Below are 15,338 nucleotides of genomic sequence, written 5' to 3'. Positions count from 1 at the left end.
AGTAGTTGCTGTCCCAGACATGCGGACTTGGAAGCCAGTTTGTGTCGGATGTTTTAAATAAACAAACAAACAAAAGGTCACCTTAATACCATCCCGGAGTTCCCCTTGTGGTACGGTGGAAACGAATCTGACTAGGAACCATGAGGTTGCGGGTTCGATCCCTGGCCTCACTCAGTGGGATGGGGATCTAGCATTGCCGTGAGCTGTGGTGTGGGTCGAAGATGCGGCTCGGATCTGGCGTTGCTGTGGTTGTGGCGGAGGGCAGCAGCTGTAGCTCCGATTCAACCCCTAGCCTGGAAACCTCCGCATGCCGCTAGTGTGGCCCTAAAAAGCAAAAAATAAAAATAAAAAAAATACCATCCGAAGTATTTATTATTTAAATAATTCAGGCGAAGGCAAAGGTGACTGTAATTAGCTTTTTCTTGGTTCAGTGTTTTGGTTGAATGAAATTGTTTATTTTATGCTTACAGTTTCTTTCTTCAAAGTATGTGTAAAGATTAAACAAAGGGACCAAAAGAATCACACTGTTTTCAGGTCTCTGGCAGAACTGGCACAAAGCTATTTCCTCGTGGCTCTGAATTAATTTAATCTTTCTAGAAAGCATGTAACCAAAGCTGTGAAGTTATTCATAACTTCTCTCCCTGGCTGGGCAGTTTTAGGACTCTATCCCAAGGAGATATCTTCTCCTTCAGAACCAACAGAGGAAATCAAGTATACTTTGCACCAAGAAGTTTTTCCCACTCTTTATTTTTTGGGGGGGTGGGAGGGGCCTCCTTTTAGGACTGCACCTTTGGCATATGGAGGTTCCTAGCCTAGGGTCAATTCGGAACTGTAGCTGCTGGCTTATGCCACAGCCACAGCCACGCCAGATCTGAGCCACATCTGTGACCTGCACCACAGCAACACCGGACCCTTAACCCACTGAGCGAGGCCAGGGATCGAACCTGCCTCCTCATGGATACTAGTCATATCAGTTTCCACTGAGCCACGATGGGAACTCCCTTTCCCACTCTTTGTGACAGTGAAGATGTATCATCAGTGGAAATGTAAGCACGGTGAGTGGCACAGACGACTGAGAACAGCCCTGGGCAGTGATGCAGCCTGAGCTGTCCTCCTCTGGGGAGGGGATGGGAGGAGAACAGCTGCTCCCCACACAGTGTGCATGCAGTGTGCACGGTGCTTTTACCACAGCCAGCTCCTTAATCCATCACCATGGCCGGAAACAGGATGGCAGCCAGGCTCCTGCTCCTGATGGTTTTCAGACCTGGGCCCTAAAGTCTTACCCCTGTCCTTAGCATCTCAGAAGAGAATTTGGAGTGATATAAATTGGGTGACTCTTCCCTGGCTTACTTTTTGTTCCCTTTTAAAGTTCCTTGCACTCGTAGAGAACCAAAACAATTTTGAACGTAATAGTTCTTTTATTAAGCTCACAAATATATGTTCATGTGTTATTTAGATAGGCTGAGTGTTTACAGGCTTTAGAGGCTTGCCTCTGATCTTTGTATCTCAACTGAGTGTAAACAACTCAGTTTTTCATTAAAAGTCTCACGTTGAGATTCCTGTAGTTCTTGGATAATAAAAGTCAATAATTCTGGAGAGAAAGAGGATTTCATATAAGCTGAGGTTTTAAAATGAGCACTTCCAGGAAGTTTCCGTTGTGGCTCAGCAGGTTACAAACCCAACTAGTATCCATGAGTATGTGGGTTCCATCCTTGGCTTTGCCCAGTGGGTTAGGAATCTGGCATTGCTGTGAATTGCAGTGTAGGCTGGCAGCCATAGCTTCAATTGGACCCCTAGCCTGGGAACTTCCATATGCCAAGGGTGTGGCCCTAAAAAGAAAAAATAAATAAAAACAAAACGAGTACTTCCACTTGGTATAAAATGATGTATGCCGGTGCATCCAGGTGTCGTTGTGCAGAGGTTTCAGTGACGTCGGGAAGCTCTCGTGGGTGAGCATCGTGGAGAAAGGTGAGTGGGGGCTGATCCCTGACATATGTGCAGCCACTGAGCTCTCAGACACAGGTGCTCACACATCCTTTCAAGTTGCTTTTTTTTGTCTGAATGGACCACTTTGACAACCATCATTTTGATGTGCTAGAATGGAGTCTGTTTGGTGTTCAGACAGTGGCTGCTGGAAGGACAATGTCCACCGATACTCATAGTCTCTGGTGATGGCAAAATACTCCCAACACCCCTTGATCAGAGTCAGGCCGGTTGGAATGGTTGGCCGTCATGGGATTGTCTGTTTTTATGCTAATAAACAGGTGTCTAATAGTTGTTTTCTTTCTCCTAAGTTTGGCATTCATTTTTTTAGGTCCACACCCATGTCATATGGAGATTCCCAGGCTAGGGGTGGAAATCGGAGCTCTAGCTGCTGGCCTACACTACAGCCACAGCACGTTGGGATCCAAGCCAACCCCAAGTTAAACCGAGCTGTGACTTATACCACAGCTCACAACAACCTTGGATCCTTAACCCACTGAGCGAGGCCAGGGATCGAACCTGCATCCTCATGGATACTAGTTAGATTCATTTCCACTGAGCCACAACGGGAACTCCTGGCATTCTTTTTTTTTTTTTTTTTTGTCTTTGTCTTTTTAGGGCTGCCCCCGGGGCATATGGAGGTTCCCAGGCTAAGGATCACATTGGAGCTGTAGCCACTGGCCTATGCCACAGCCACAGCCACAGCCACACCAGATCTGAGCTGCATCTGGGACCTACACCACAGCTCATGGCAATGCTGGATCCTTAACCCACTGAGTGAGGCCAGGGATTGAACCTGCATCCTCATGTGATAGTCAGATTCGTTTCAGCTGAGCCAGGACGGGAACTCCTGGCATTCATTTTTGAAGAAAATGTTGAAGCCGTGGTTTCCTCCACACTCGCTGCCGCCTTCCCCCCATCAGCGGAGGGTGGCATGGGCTGTCTCCGCCCAGCTTTGAACCCTTCAACTCCACAGGAAAGGAAAGGATGAGCAGAACCTGGTCTTTGCTCCTAGGAGGTGAGGCAAGTGTCTTTGTATATTATAAGCACTCGCAGAGGAGCTCAGCTGAGAGGTGAACATGAAGTACGTTGGAGTTGCCATCATGGCTCAGCGGTAATAAACATAACAAGCGTCCATGAGAATGCAGGTTCCATCACTGGCCTTGCTCAGTGGGTTAAGGATCCGGCATTGCTGTGAACTGTGGTGTAGGTCACAGATGCAGCTCGGATCCTGCATTGCTGTGGCTGTGGTGTAGGCCGGCAGCTATAGCTCCGATTGGACCCCTAGCCTGGGAACTTTCACATGCTGTGGTTAGACCTCTCGTGATTACAGTGGACCCCTTCCTGGTCTTTCTGCCAGTAAGTGGGAAAATATGTTATAGTACTTGATAGTAAGTATGAAAATTAAAAGAGAACCACTTACATACAAGTTGGAAAGCCACTGCTCTCGTGCTTCCCTCCAATCTCGTATTACCCCACTGTCTTCCTGACCCCGCACAGTCAGTAGACCCTCACGCACTTTGTGTGGTCCCCTCTGACTCCTAGTCTCTCAGCTCTCTGACAGCATCCTGCCCTCTGCGCCCGTGTGAGGTTCCAGGACCTGCCCTCAGTCCCATTGGTCACTGATCACCCTGCACACCCCACCTACAGCCACTCTTACAGCTTTGGAATTTGGAATGTGAGCATGGTCTAGCTCAACTCAGCCATGCATTCTGAGAATGTTTTGATGTCACTGTTTAAGGAGTTCATAGGAACCACAATGAAAAGGATTTTGTAAACCAGCTTTATGTACAGTGTTCAAAACAATCATTTATGCAGAGATATGTAAAATATGTCTGTCACATTCACTGAAGTGTTTGTTGTTTGTTCTTTTGTGTCCCTGCTGTGGAAGAACTATTCAGGGTTTTATCAGCTGGCTCTGGGAAGGCTTTCTAGAGAGGACATGTGTATTCATTATCTATTGCTGTGTGACAGCTTATCCCAAGATTTAGCAACTTAAAGCAATAAAGTTGTTATGTCACACAGTTTTCCTGGGCCAGGAATCCAGAGATAGCTTAGCTGGTAGTTCAGGCTCAGTCTCATGAGACTGCAGTGCCCTGTGGCTTCTAAGCTCACTGTCACGGCTGCTGGCTTGAAGCTTTCGTTCCTTATCACCTGGACCTCACTTCAGGTGCCTGCGAGTCCTTGCAGCATGGCAGGCATCTTCCCCAAAAACAAGTGATCTGGGATGGATGGACAGACGGATGGATGGATGGACAGATGGATGGACAGAGAGAGAGAGATCAGATAGGTGGATAGATAGAATGGATGGATGGATAGATAGATGGGATGGATGGATAGATAGATAGATAGGGTTGATAGAATGGATAGATAGTGGATAGATAGAGATTGAGACCAACATTGCAGCAGCATCTTTCCCCTACTCACAGAAGTGTCACCATCCCTTCCATCATACTCTGGTGACCACACAGACCTGCCCTGGCGCTGTGGGGAAGGGGTCTGTACAGGGTGCCCATCCCAGGAGCTGGGGATCCTTAGGACCCTTGGAAGCTGGCATCTGTGCCTGTTCCTAGTGGGGTCTTCAAGGACGTAGTGGAAGTGTCCATAGGCATAAAGTCATTAGAAAGGGAATCTGAGATTTAAAGGGCATGACCTGCTTGCTGGTTTTTTTCTTTTTTTTAACCTAGGACTCCTTTTAATGATCCCTTCTTTCCCCGACCCTAGTAGTGCAGATGATGACACACACAGTGTCTGCCCACAGTGCTTGGCTGCTCCTGGCAGAAGGGGAATCTCATAATCTCACACAACTCAAAACCAAAGAAAAGAGGCCAGTGTTACTAATAGGGGCTCCCAGGCTTGCTGTCTCATTTCTTTTAGACCTGAGGCACTTGGGTCCTGCTTATTCCCTGGGTATGTGTAAATATAGAGACTATTCTAGGGGAGTGAAACTTGCCAGGAAAACTGGGTGCTCGGGGACTTGGATTTCCTGGGGGCTGGGGTCTCCACGGGAGCTCTCCTTGATTCATTTGCCACCTGGCTGCTCCGTGTGGACAGGGAGTCCACCCCAACTCCAGAAGCAGGGCTGCCTCCCCTGCTGTGACTGCAGCTGGCGAGTGATGGTACAGGGACCCATGGGCCCTTTGCCTCATGTGACCTGCTGTCCCCGTCGCTGTCTTTGTCATCCTCAGGCAGATTCCAACAGCCCGGGGCAGAGAGTGTGTGTCATTGATGAAGTGGGGAAGATGGAGCTCTTCAGCCAGCCGTTCATCCAGGCCGTCCGCCAGACCCTGTCCACCCCGGGTACCGTCATCCTTGGCACCATCCCTGTACCCAAAGGAAAGCCGCTGGCTCTCGTGGAAGAGATCAGAACAAGAAATGACGTTAAAGTGTTGAGTGTGAGTACTCCAGGCCTTTGGCCTCAAAGAGATGGAGCAGGTTCCTGAGAGAGCACAAGGCTCAAAAGAGCTCCTTTGGCTCTGAGTTACTATGACTTTTCCCCTTATGCTAGAATATCAATGAGTCTGACTTTCTGCTCCCTTATAGAACTAGAATTAGACCCTTAGTCACTGACAAAGTAGACTTGCCTGTGGGGAGCCTCCCGAGGGGCCTGGCTCCTCCTGCGGTTCCCCCTCCTGCCTGCACCAGGGCTCGCCAGCATCAGAGATGCCAGGCAGCTGTGCTCCCAGTCTGAGTGCATCTCTTCCCAGGGTGATGGTCAGGGTGGGAGACAGAAGCAAATAACTGCTGTTTCATTTTATTATTATTATTATTTGTCCTTTTAGGGCTGCACCCGTACCATATGGAGGTTCCCAGGCTATGGGTTGAATTGGAGCTATAGCTGCTGCCCTACACCACAGCCACAAGCAATGCCAGATCTGAGCCATAGCTGTGACCTACACCACAGCTCACGGCAATGTGGGATCCTTAACCCACTGAGCAAAGCCAGGGATTGAATCCACATCCTCATGGATACTAGTTGGGTTTATTAACCACTGAGCCACAACAGGAGCTCCTGCTGTTTCATTTTAAAGGCTTCCCTGTGGAGTTCCCTGGTGGCCTAGTGGTTAAGGATCTGGCGTTGTCACTGCAGCGGTTTGGGTTACTGCTGTGGCACAGGTTTGATCCCTGCCCTGGGAACTTCCACGTGCCATGGGCACAGCCAAAAGTAAAAAATAAAAAATAAATAAAAATTTAAAAAATAGAGGCTTCCCTTTGAAACCTGCTGGTGGGGAGAGGCTGCTGTGGCTACAGTTCCACGCACAGCTTCCAAACGCTATAGAGCAGCACCATCCAGAGAGCTTCCCAGGGGGTGGGAACGTGCTGCCTGTGCTGCCCAGTCCATGGAAAGTAGGCACATGTGGCTGTTTACATTTGCACTACATTGGAGAGAGCTTTCCCTCAGCCACACTGGCCACAGGCCAAGTCTGCAGTGGCCACGTGAACAGCACAGTGAGGGTCTCATTAGGCAGAGTGAAGTTTGCAGACCAGCAGTGAGGGCATCACCCTGGAGCTGGCAAGATGCCCCACCCTGAGCTGATAGTCTGAACATGGCCTTGGGGTCCCCACGGGCCTGCAGAGGGAGGAGCCCCGTGGTGGACACGCGTGCAAAGTGAGTGCTCAGTGGCAGTGTCTGAGCTGTCATCAGGGTTCTGATGGCCCTGCTGGCGCTTGTCCCACCTTCTTGCGTTTCTCTCCTGTTGTCTCCCTGTCTCCTTTCTCCCCAGATGCTGTCTTCCCTGTGCCACCTCAGTTTGCATCAGTGACAGCCACATCACTCTGCTCATCCCCTCCCTCCACCCCCCTGCAGGCGCCAGGAAGGGCCACTCTAGTGGGGAGGGTGGGGCGTGCACTCCAGGTGCGTAGTCCAAGTGAGCACTTCCCATTGCTGGTCAATGTCACCATGGCCATCTGGCCCTGGTGAGGCATCCCCATGTCACCACAGTGTTCAGGGGTACCTTGGGGACAGTAGACAGCCATTAGAGTTAGACCAGCCAGACTTGGAGAAATGTGTGTGTGCACAGCTTCCTTCATTTGTCCTCTCACTTACTTGGTAAATATGGATTGAGCAGCTCCTATGCCTCGCACTGAGCCTTGGTGCGGAACAAGACTGGCAAGTCCTTGTCCCCTTGGAGCTGACATGCTAATGGAGGGGCTTGATAACAGAAATGTAAGCAAGCAGTTAGGGAATTTCAGATATGGACACAGGCAAAGCTGGTAAACCGGGCCACTGTGGTAGAGGGGGCTGGTGGTCAGGGAAGTTCCCTCCAAAGCGCTGACCGTGAACCAGGGCCTGAGAGCCACGCAAGCTCACTCCTGTGGTGGATGTGGGCCCTTGTTGCCTTCTCCGTTCCTTACTTTGCATGGCCTCCCTGTCGGAGTTTTTGGTTGTGATTCTAATTTCTGTGGAAATAGAGTCAATGACTAGTGAAAGATGAAAGACAATTAATATTCAGACCAGATAGCTCCCGGGCTGGAAGGCTGGGAAACTGCTGACGCTGAACCCCAGGGATTGGCTCTTTCTGCAAAGGAATGTAATAGTCCTAAAATGGGGTTGAGGGGAGTTGACTGTTACCTCCAGAAACAAGTGTTGGGTCTTAAGACAATCCTGCACTTTATCCTCTAAGCTAGGAGGCTATTCTCTAGGCAAGGTAATCGTCGCTCCTAATGATGTATAAATAAAGCAATTAACTTTTGGTTAATTATGTAAAAGAAAAGGACTCACATACCCCATTATTCTTGTCTGTCTTGTGTCCCTTTGGGGCTCATGTGATCTTTTCTGTGTGTATTTTATACATGAAGAATCTGATTCTCCTTATCTGCAGATTTAGGGTTGGATTAGAGATTTCTTCGGTTCTTTCCCTTTCTAATATGCAGCATAGTTACCCGAATTCATTTTTGGAGCATCATTTGCATCCAGCACTTAGTTTATGATAAAGCACATGTGAGGCAGGTTCCCTTTCCTCAAGAAAAACAGACCATGGGAGAGTTAAAATCTGGAGGTGAGGAGACTTGCGTGAACAGGAGGAGTGGGGAGAGGGGTTGGAAAGGAGTGGTTCTTGGGTGGCTTTCTGATGGGGCAGTGGAGGAAAGAAGGGAGAACATTCCAGATAAGGAACTACATTCTGGGCAGTGGGGAAGGCAGCCTTTCTGTGCTAAAGTGAGCATGTACGGGCTGTGGGGATGGGACTGAGCTCCTGACATGGGGGAAAGTATAAGTTTCAAAGTTACTTGTATGAGCTCGACCATTGTGCTTAGTAGGTCAGGTGAACAGAGCCTTTCTTTGCAGAAAGCATCTGAGGACACTCCCAGCTCCAGACAAAGTGGAATAGACACACTCTTCCCTGTCCCTCCTCCCGATCAGTGGGACATCATGGATCAGACATAAGGAGACCTGACTGGTGGAGGAGGAAGGTGTGCTGGCTGGGGACCCCAGGTAGAGCCCAAGAGACACAGTTGTCATGCCAAGAACCAGGAAGGTCACCCTGGGTGAAAAAGCAAAACAGCCAACAGCAAGATGACACAGATGTTGGAATTATAGGACAGAGATTTTCAAACAGCCATCACAAAAGTGCTTCAGCCATCAGTTATAAACCCACTTGAAAGAAATGAAAAATAGAAAATCCCAGCCAAGAAATCAAAAGGTTTCACAAAGATATGGACACTATAACGAAGAATCAAATGAAAACTTCAGAACTTAGGATGTAGTAACTGATAAAGAGGTTTGTGGACAGACCAACCAGCAGAGCAGAGATGGCTGAAGACAGAACCAGTGAACTAGAAGGTGGAGCATTAGAAATTCCCCAAGAAAAGAGCAAACCTGTGGTACTCGGTGATGTGGAAACTTTCATCCTACCCCTGCCCATCACTTGTAATCAAAAAAAAAATGAGAGTTCAGTCATGTTGGTGGCATTTCAAAAGCATATTTCATTTGATTTCCCTGGAAATGTTTCCTTGATGGAGGTGCTGGAGCAGGTTGTCAGCTGAGGGGACAGAGAGACACGGGGTCAAGATACAGGGTGGCCCCCAAGTCCTGGGGCACCTGGAGGTGACGCCGAGGTCCATCAGTGCCCAGGATATCACGGCAGCCTGGTTATCAGTGAGAGCCAGCGGGCCTCGTCCGAGGTCATGCACTTGGTGGGGCTCAGGATTCAGACCCCAAAACCTGCTGTGTTACCCTCGTGGGTACCGATGGTTCGGATCACTTTAAGAGTCCTAGAAATTACTTCTTTTTTCTATTTTATGAAAGTGTTACTGTAACTAAAGGCTATTCTACCACTCCGAATTCAGAGCTATTTAAACTTTTCGTTTTCCATAAAGCAGTTTTTATTCTTTTAGTTTTTGCCCATGGGTTGTAAGATCACAAGAATAATGGGAACCAGGGCCCAGCTTCCCACCAGTTTGGAGGCTTTTAGACCTACCCTTCCCGACCATGGATCTTTTGCTGTTTCTGGGTCACAGACTTGTGTAGATACAGGAGCAAAAGTGCACTTGCCAACCTTAGGTCAAAAGTCAGCAGGCAGGGGTTTTTTGGTAGAAATTGACAAGCTAATTCTAAAATTCAGTTCGAAGGACCCAGCTGAAAAAAAGGAAGATTCATATTTCCTGATTTCAGAACTTATGCAGAGCTACAGTAATCAAGACAGTGAGGTACTCGCACAGGGATAGACACTAGATCATTGGGATGGAGTTGAAGGTCCAGAAATAAACCCTTCCATCAGTGATCAGCTGATCTTCAACAAAAGATGCTGCAGCAAATGGTGCTAGAAAACTGGACATCCACGTGTAGAAGAATGAAGTTGGACCCTTATTCTCACATCAGACACAAAAATTAACTCAAAATAGGTCATAGATCCAAATTTAAGAATGAAAATGATACAGCTCTTAGAAGAAAACATAGGAGTTAATCTTTGAAAACTTGGGTCAGGAAGAGTCTTTTCTGATACAGCACCAAAAGCACAAGTGACAAGAAAACAGATAAATTGAACTGCACCCAAATTGAAAGTTTTTGTGCTTCAAAGGACACTGTCAAGAAGGTGAAATGACAACCCACAGGATGGGAAAAATATTTAAAGATCATATATCTGATAAGAGACCTCGTGTGTCCCAGAATACAGATAACTCAATGTAATGAACTCTGACAACTCAGTAATAAAAAAAAGGCAGATAAACCAATTAAAAAAGGAGCACAGAATCTGCAAAGACATTTCTCCAAAGATCGATGAATAACCAAGAAGCACATGAAAACATGCATGGTGGCAGGGAGGCACGGGGGCACTTCGCTGCTACAGCCCCTCAACCCCTGAAGCTCCAGTGGGGCTCCATCAGGACACCTGGGGTGCTTTCTTGTCACCTCTGAGCCTCATGCCCATGAAGTCCTACTTCCCTGCAGGCCTTGGCTGTGCCCCTTAAACAGCCCATCCAGGACTAGGATCTGGGGTAATGAGCGGAGTTCTCCACCATGTCACCTTAAATGTCACTTCAGACGCCCCCCCAGGATTCCATCATAGGGCTGAGACTGGAAGCGATGACCCAGGGGAAGCTGTCCTGCCTACAGCCAGCTGATGCTGCTTCCTCAAGTGTCATCACCTCAAGTGTCTCATCCCTTTACGTGGGGACTGTCCAGTGTGGCCCTGCTGAGTCCATCACCTGTGCTCCATTAGTGGCAGCTCCTCTTAGTAGCTGGATGGAGAAGGAAGCCCCCCCACCCTCACCCAGGGATGTCTGGGACCGTGTGTCTCCAGCAAGCCCTTGGTTCTTTCTATCTGGGTGCAGCATGGCCTTCCTTTCCTCTTTCCCCCCTCCCCGCCCCATTTCCCTCTTCACTTCTTCCCTCTCATTTCCTCTCATTCCTCCTGTCCCAGCTCAGCGTCTTGTCCTTTCTCTCCCACTTAAAGAAGTGATGAAAGGTCCATAAAGGAGGAAGTGCCCCAGATGTCCCCGCCCCCCCACGGTCCTTGGGGGCACATGGTAAACTCTTAGAGACTCTGAAGGCAGAAGTGGCATGATTCTTCCCAGTGGGGTTGTGAGGGAGCTGGTGCCCCAGTGTGTCCACTGTCCTTCACACTGCCGCCTCCCACCATCAGCTCCCCGCCTCCCCTTTCCTCCTCCTGCATCAGGGATTCTCCTGTTGTGCTCACAGCAGACATGGACTTCGGCTAATTTAAGCAAGAACAGCAACAGGGAGCCTCACAAAGCTGTGTAGTTGGTCATCAAAGTGATGACCAAGCGGATGGGTCTTCTTTCAGTGGAGCCAGAGCTGCCCAGGACCAGTGGACAGTGTCCTGGACACCAGTATCAGGGGCCCATCCGCTGCCACTTGCTGCTTGGTTCACCACATCAGGATGCAGATTCTCAGAAGTCCTCCAGGGCACAGCCTGCACCCCGTGACCAAGGGCTGGCTTCCTGCACCGGGGTCTCCCCACAGGAGAGTCACTGCCATCTCATAGGAAGGACGGGTGCGCACAGGGCACGAGGACCACCACATGCTCCTCCTAACACTGCGCCATGTGGTGGGTGAGGTCTGCAGCGGGAACAGCCAGCCCTCCTCCCGGGGACCATGCACGCTGCACCCACTGGGGTTTCCAGCTGCACGCGCCTCCTGGCACTGCGATTCTGCTCAGGCCCTTTTTTCCCGTGTCCACCTGTCAGGCACAACCTCTGTGTGGGCTTCCAGCTCCATGAGGTTAAGGTCCTGGTCTGAGTCATCTGGCCATCCCCCACAGCACGCCCACTGACAGTGGTGTTGAATGTGGCCTGAGCCGTACCCCTGGTTGGGAGAAGGGAGGGCCTGCCCTCACTGGGGGAGCACCCTCCATCCAGCACCCCAGCAGCGTCTGGATGCCCTAGTTGTACTCACTGGACATGTGCAGTGGAAGAAAGAAAAATAACAGATCAGGTGAAGCTTGAATAAACTCAGTTACTTGTGTTTGTTTTTGTGACATGTTGATCACAGAGGTAGCACCCAGGGGTGCTGGGGCCTGGGTTCTGGCCTGCACTGGGCCCCATGCCTCTGGGGTCTCAGTCCCTGCACTTCTCTGGGCTCCTCATGTCCAGGTGCAGAGTTGCCTGGTGTCGGAGCTCCTGAGCTCATGGAGATGAATAGATTACTGACCTGGAGCATCTGAGCACCCAGGTGGGACTCAGCACAGAGCAGCTACTGGGGGGCGGGCCCTTCCCACCTCAGGGGGACGGCCCGCCTCAGGGCAGCTTCCCACCTCCGGGGGCAGGGAGGCTTCCACTGGCTTCACTCAGACCCCTTCTGTCCAGGTCAGGTTGCACTCAGGGCCACACCCCAGCCTGCATTCCCATTGCCCCTCCCAGAGCGCCTCCTACTGGCTGCATGCAGGCCATGGCTCCTTCCACGGTTAAAATCCATTCATCATCGAAACCCACTTTCGTGTCACTGTTGGAGTGCAGCTTCTGTGAAGCTGGTGGTGGGACTCGTGCCCCCCTCCGGCCTGTTCTCAGAGGCCTGAAGGAGAGCTAGGCTTCCTGTCCCTCCCCTCTTCTTTCGGGCTCTTCCTTTAGGATGTCCCCTGGCAGAGTAGGTCACTGAAGGGAAGGAAAGGGACCCTGAAGCCCTCTCTGTCGCTTCTTCCCACAGGTCACCAAGGACAACAGAAACCACCTTCTGCCGGAGATTGTGGCGTGTGTGCAGAGTGGCAGGAAGTGAAGACGATGGTCCCAGCTTTTCTCAACACGAAGCCATTCCTGTGAGAGGAGCCTGAGGGCCCTGCCTGTCAGGGTTTTATGCCTTCGGCTTTTATGAAACCTTGGAGGCTTTGCCAAGGAAAGCCCAACAGCTGTTTGCCATAAAATGTTTACAAGATCAAATTAGCCTTAATGCTGGATTGACTCTACAAGATTAACAATCCACCGTGGCTTATTTATGCGGAGAGCTCTCTGTTTATTTCTTCTTGCAGTTGGGCGTATGATTTGGGTACATTATGAAATGAGAAATGATTTTCGGAGTATTAGATGGAATTTGCCCCCACTGAAGTTTATAAATGTGCTCGGGGAAGAGGGAGAAGAGAGTTCCCTGCCTTCAGCTTTGCATGTCATGGAAATTAAACCCTCTCCAGGAGCAGCTGCAGTCTCATGCAGCTTAGCGTGATAACAGTTATTTGACTTTAAAAAATTAGTATTTCAAAAAAAGCCATTTTAGGTCCTCCCCCCCCACTCATCTCTTGTTTGTTTGATTATGGCTTAATAAAAATAAAAATAATGTGCTGGTTGCAGACACGTGAGTCCTTGTATGGGCGGGATCAGTGGTCTGTAGACATGTTGGTTACGTCTGATACTCAACGGGCTCAGCCCTGTCGCTTCAGATCAGAGCCTGACTCCAGCCTCATTCATTTCGACATGTTCTTAAGCCTCTCTGTTCCCCGTTTCTCTTCCAGGAAAAGGGAGTGAATGCCGTCAAAATAAGGGGCTGCCACAGCCTGGAAGGAGTACACTATCGGCCATGACATGATCCGTGGGGACCACCTGGGTCCCAGGCTGGGGCTGCCCAGACTAACAGTGCAGGACCCAGAGGTTCTCAAAGAGAAAGGCTGCTGAACTAAAGAACTCATGGAGGATAAAGTCTGCCCTCCCCCAGGTTGGCGGTACTCCAGGGCTAAACAGCTCGGAGTTTTTAGGCCATTTTTGGTGGAGACCTGTGAGTTTCCAGGATTTTTTAGCTACTGGCCTTAACTACAAACTCAGCTTGTGCTGATGCGGGGTACGCCCTTGTCTGTGACCCCTGATGGGCCTGGGCATGTGGAGCGAGGCGTCCTGTGAACTGGGCCCTGGGGCAGTGGACAGCACAGGAAGCTCTGGCATCTCCAGACCCAGATGATAGTTTGCAGGCGGTGGTTTGCAGCCTGTGACAGGCTTTAGGACAGAGTCCCTCCTCCTCCCGCTTTCCCGGGGGCTCTCTGAGCCTGGTCTGCCCTGGCCAAGCCTTTGAGGGATCACAGCTGCAAAGGGTCTCCTAGGGTAGAACTTGCTGCTTAGAGTGGCTGGTCCCGTACAAGCAGGACTGCGTCTCTGTCCCAGTGTCCACGCTCGGGTGAGCGGATCAGGGAGGCCGCACCCACGACCTCTGACAGGCGGGGTGTGACCTGAGCTGTGCCCAGTGGGACAAGAGGGACTGCCCACAGGTGTGGCCTATGACCCCCGAGTCCTGGCATGGCATTGACCTCTGAGGCCAGTAGAGGCCTCTCACAAAGGCCTGGGGACCCCAGCCCCGTGCTAAAGCTACTCTCCACCTCCTGCCGTCCTGAGTGAGCCCTACGCAACCCTCACCTCCACAAGGGGGAGGGCGGCTGGGGGAGGTATGGGCTGCGTCCCTTAGCAGCCGGACTGGGGCTGAGACCCCTTCAGGAGGGAGCCTTTGCTGGCCTCCCAGGAGGGGCTCTGTGTTCACTGGGGCCTGTCCAGGCATAAAGGGACATTTCCTTCTGCTGCTTGTCCTTCAGAGCTCAGGGTTGCAGCCACGACTGTGGAGTAGACTGATTTTGTCTTAAATTAGAAGGAAAGGGTTCGAAGGAAAGGGGCACTTGAAGCCGAAGCCAGACGTGTTGAGGAGGTGGGAGTGGAGGGTCTCCTCAGCCCAGCCCCCATGCAGCGTGGCCCCCGATATTGGAAGGGTGTGGTGAGCTCCTTCATACCTTGCTCGAATGGTCCAGAAACCGTGACTCTTACTTCTGGAGGTCTACGGAGCACCCGGGGGTCACCACTGGACATCGGTCATTTTCTTAATTCAATGGGCACCCACCATGGAGAGGCCACCCTAACAGCTCAGAGCTGCCATTTAATCCTGAGGGCTTGGCTGCAAAGTTGCCCAAGACAATTTGGGGAGCTGCCCACCAACTTCCATGGGGCCAACTGAGAGAATGGCAGTGAGGGTCTATTAGCCTCTCTTGAGACCAACATCTGCATATCAATCAGAAATAAGCAAGGGGGCATCTCCAGGGGTTGCTGATCGTAGAATCAGGCACTCTGTCTCTGATTACAGAGCCCATGTATGGCTCTTTTTTTGTTTTTGTTTTTGTTTTTTTTGTCTTTTTAGGGCCACACCTGAGGCATATGGAGGTTCCCAGGCTAGGGGCTGAATCAGAGCTGCAGCTGCCAGCCTAAACCACAGCCACAGCAACGCCAGATCTGAGCCGCGTCTACGACCTACAGCACAGCTCACGGCAACGCCAGATCCTTAACCCACTGAGCAAGGCCAGGGATCGAACCCGCAATTTCATGGTTCCTAGTCGGGTTCGTTAACCACTGTGCCACGACGGGAACTCCAAGATTTTTTTTTTTTTTTTTTAAGAAATGACAACAGTTTCAGCAGAAATCAAAACAACTGGCCACAGCAG

General features: G+C 50.5%; 1 protein-coding gene across 1 annotated transcript in view; it reads left to right on the top strand.

The window, feature by feature from the left end:
- Nucleotides 1–13,220, top strand: part of NTPCR (nucleoside-triphosphatase, cancer-related) — a 30,553-nt gene extending 17,333 nt beyond the window's left edge. Inside the window, exons 4-5 of the mRNA XM_047759554.1 lie at nt 5,172–5,378; nt 12,587–13,220. Coding sequence (XP_047615510.1) covers nt 5,172–5,378; nt 12,587–12,655 — 276 coding nt within the window. The 3' untranslated portion in view covers nt 12,656–13,220. The remainder of the gene's footprint in view (nt 1–5,171; nt 5,379–12,586) is intronic.
- The last annotated feature ends 2,118 nt before the right edge of the window (nt 13,221–15,338 follow it).

The sequence above is a fragment of the Phacochoerus africanus genome, chromosome 15 (assembly GCF_016906955.1).
Source record: "Phacochoerus africanus isolate WHEZ1 chromosome 15, ROS_Pafr_v1, whole genome shotgun sequence".
NCBI lineage: Eukaryota > Metazoa > Chordata > Mammalia > Artiodactyla > Suidae > Phacochoerus > Phacochoerus africanus.
The sequence above is the reverse complement of the archived record's forward strand: the minus strand, read 5'-3'. Positions and strand labels throughout refer to the sequence as shown.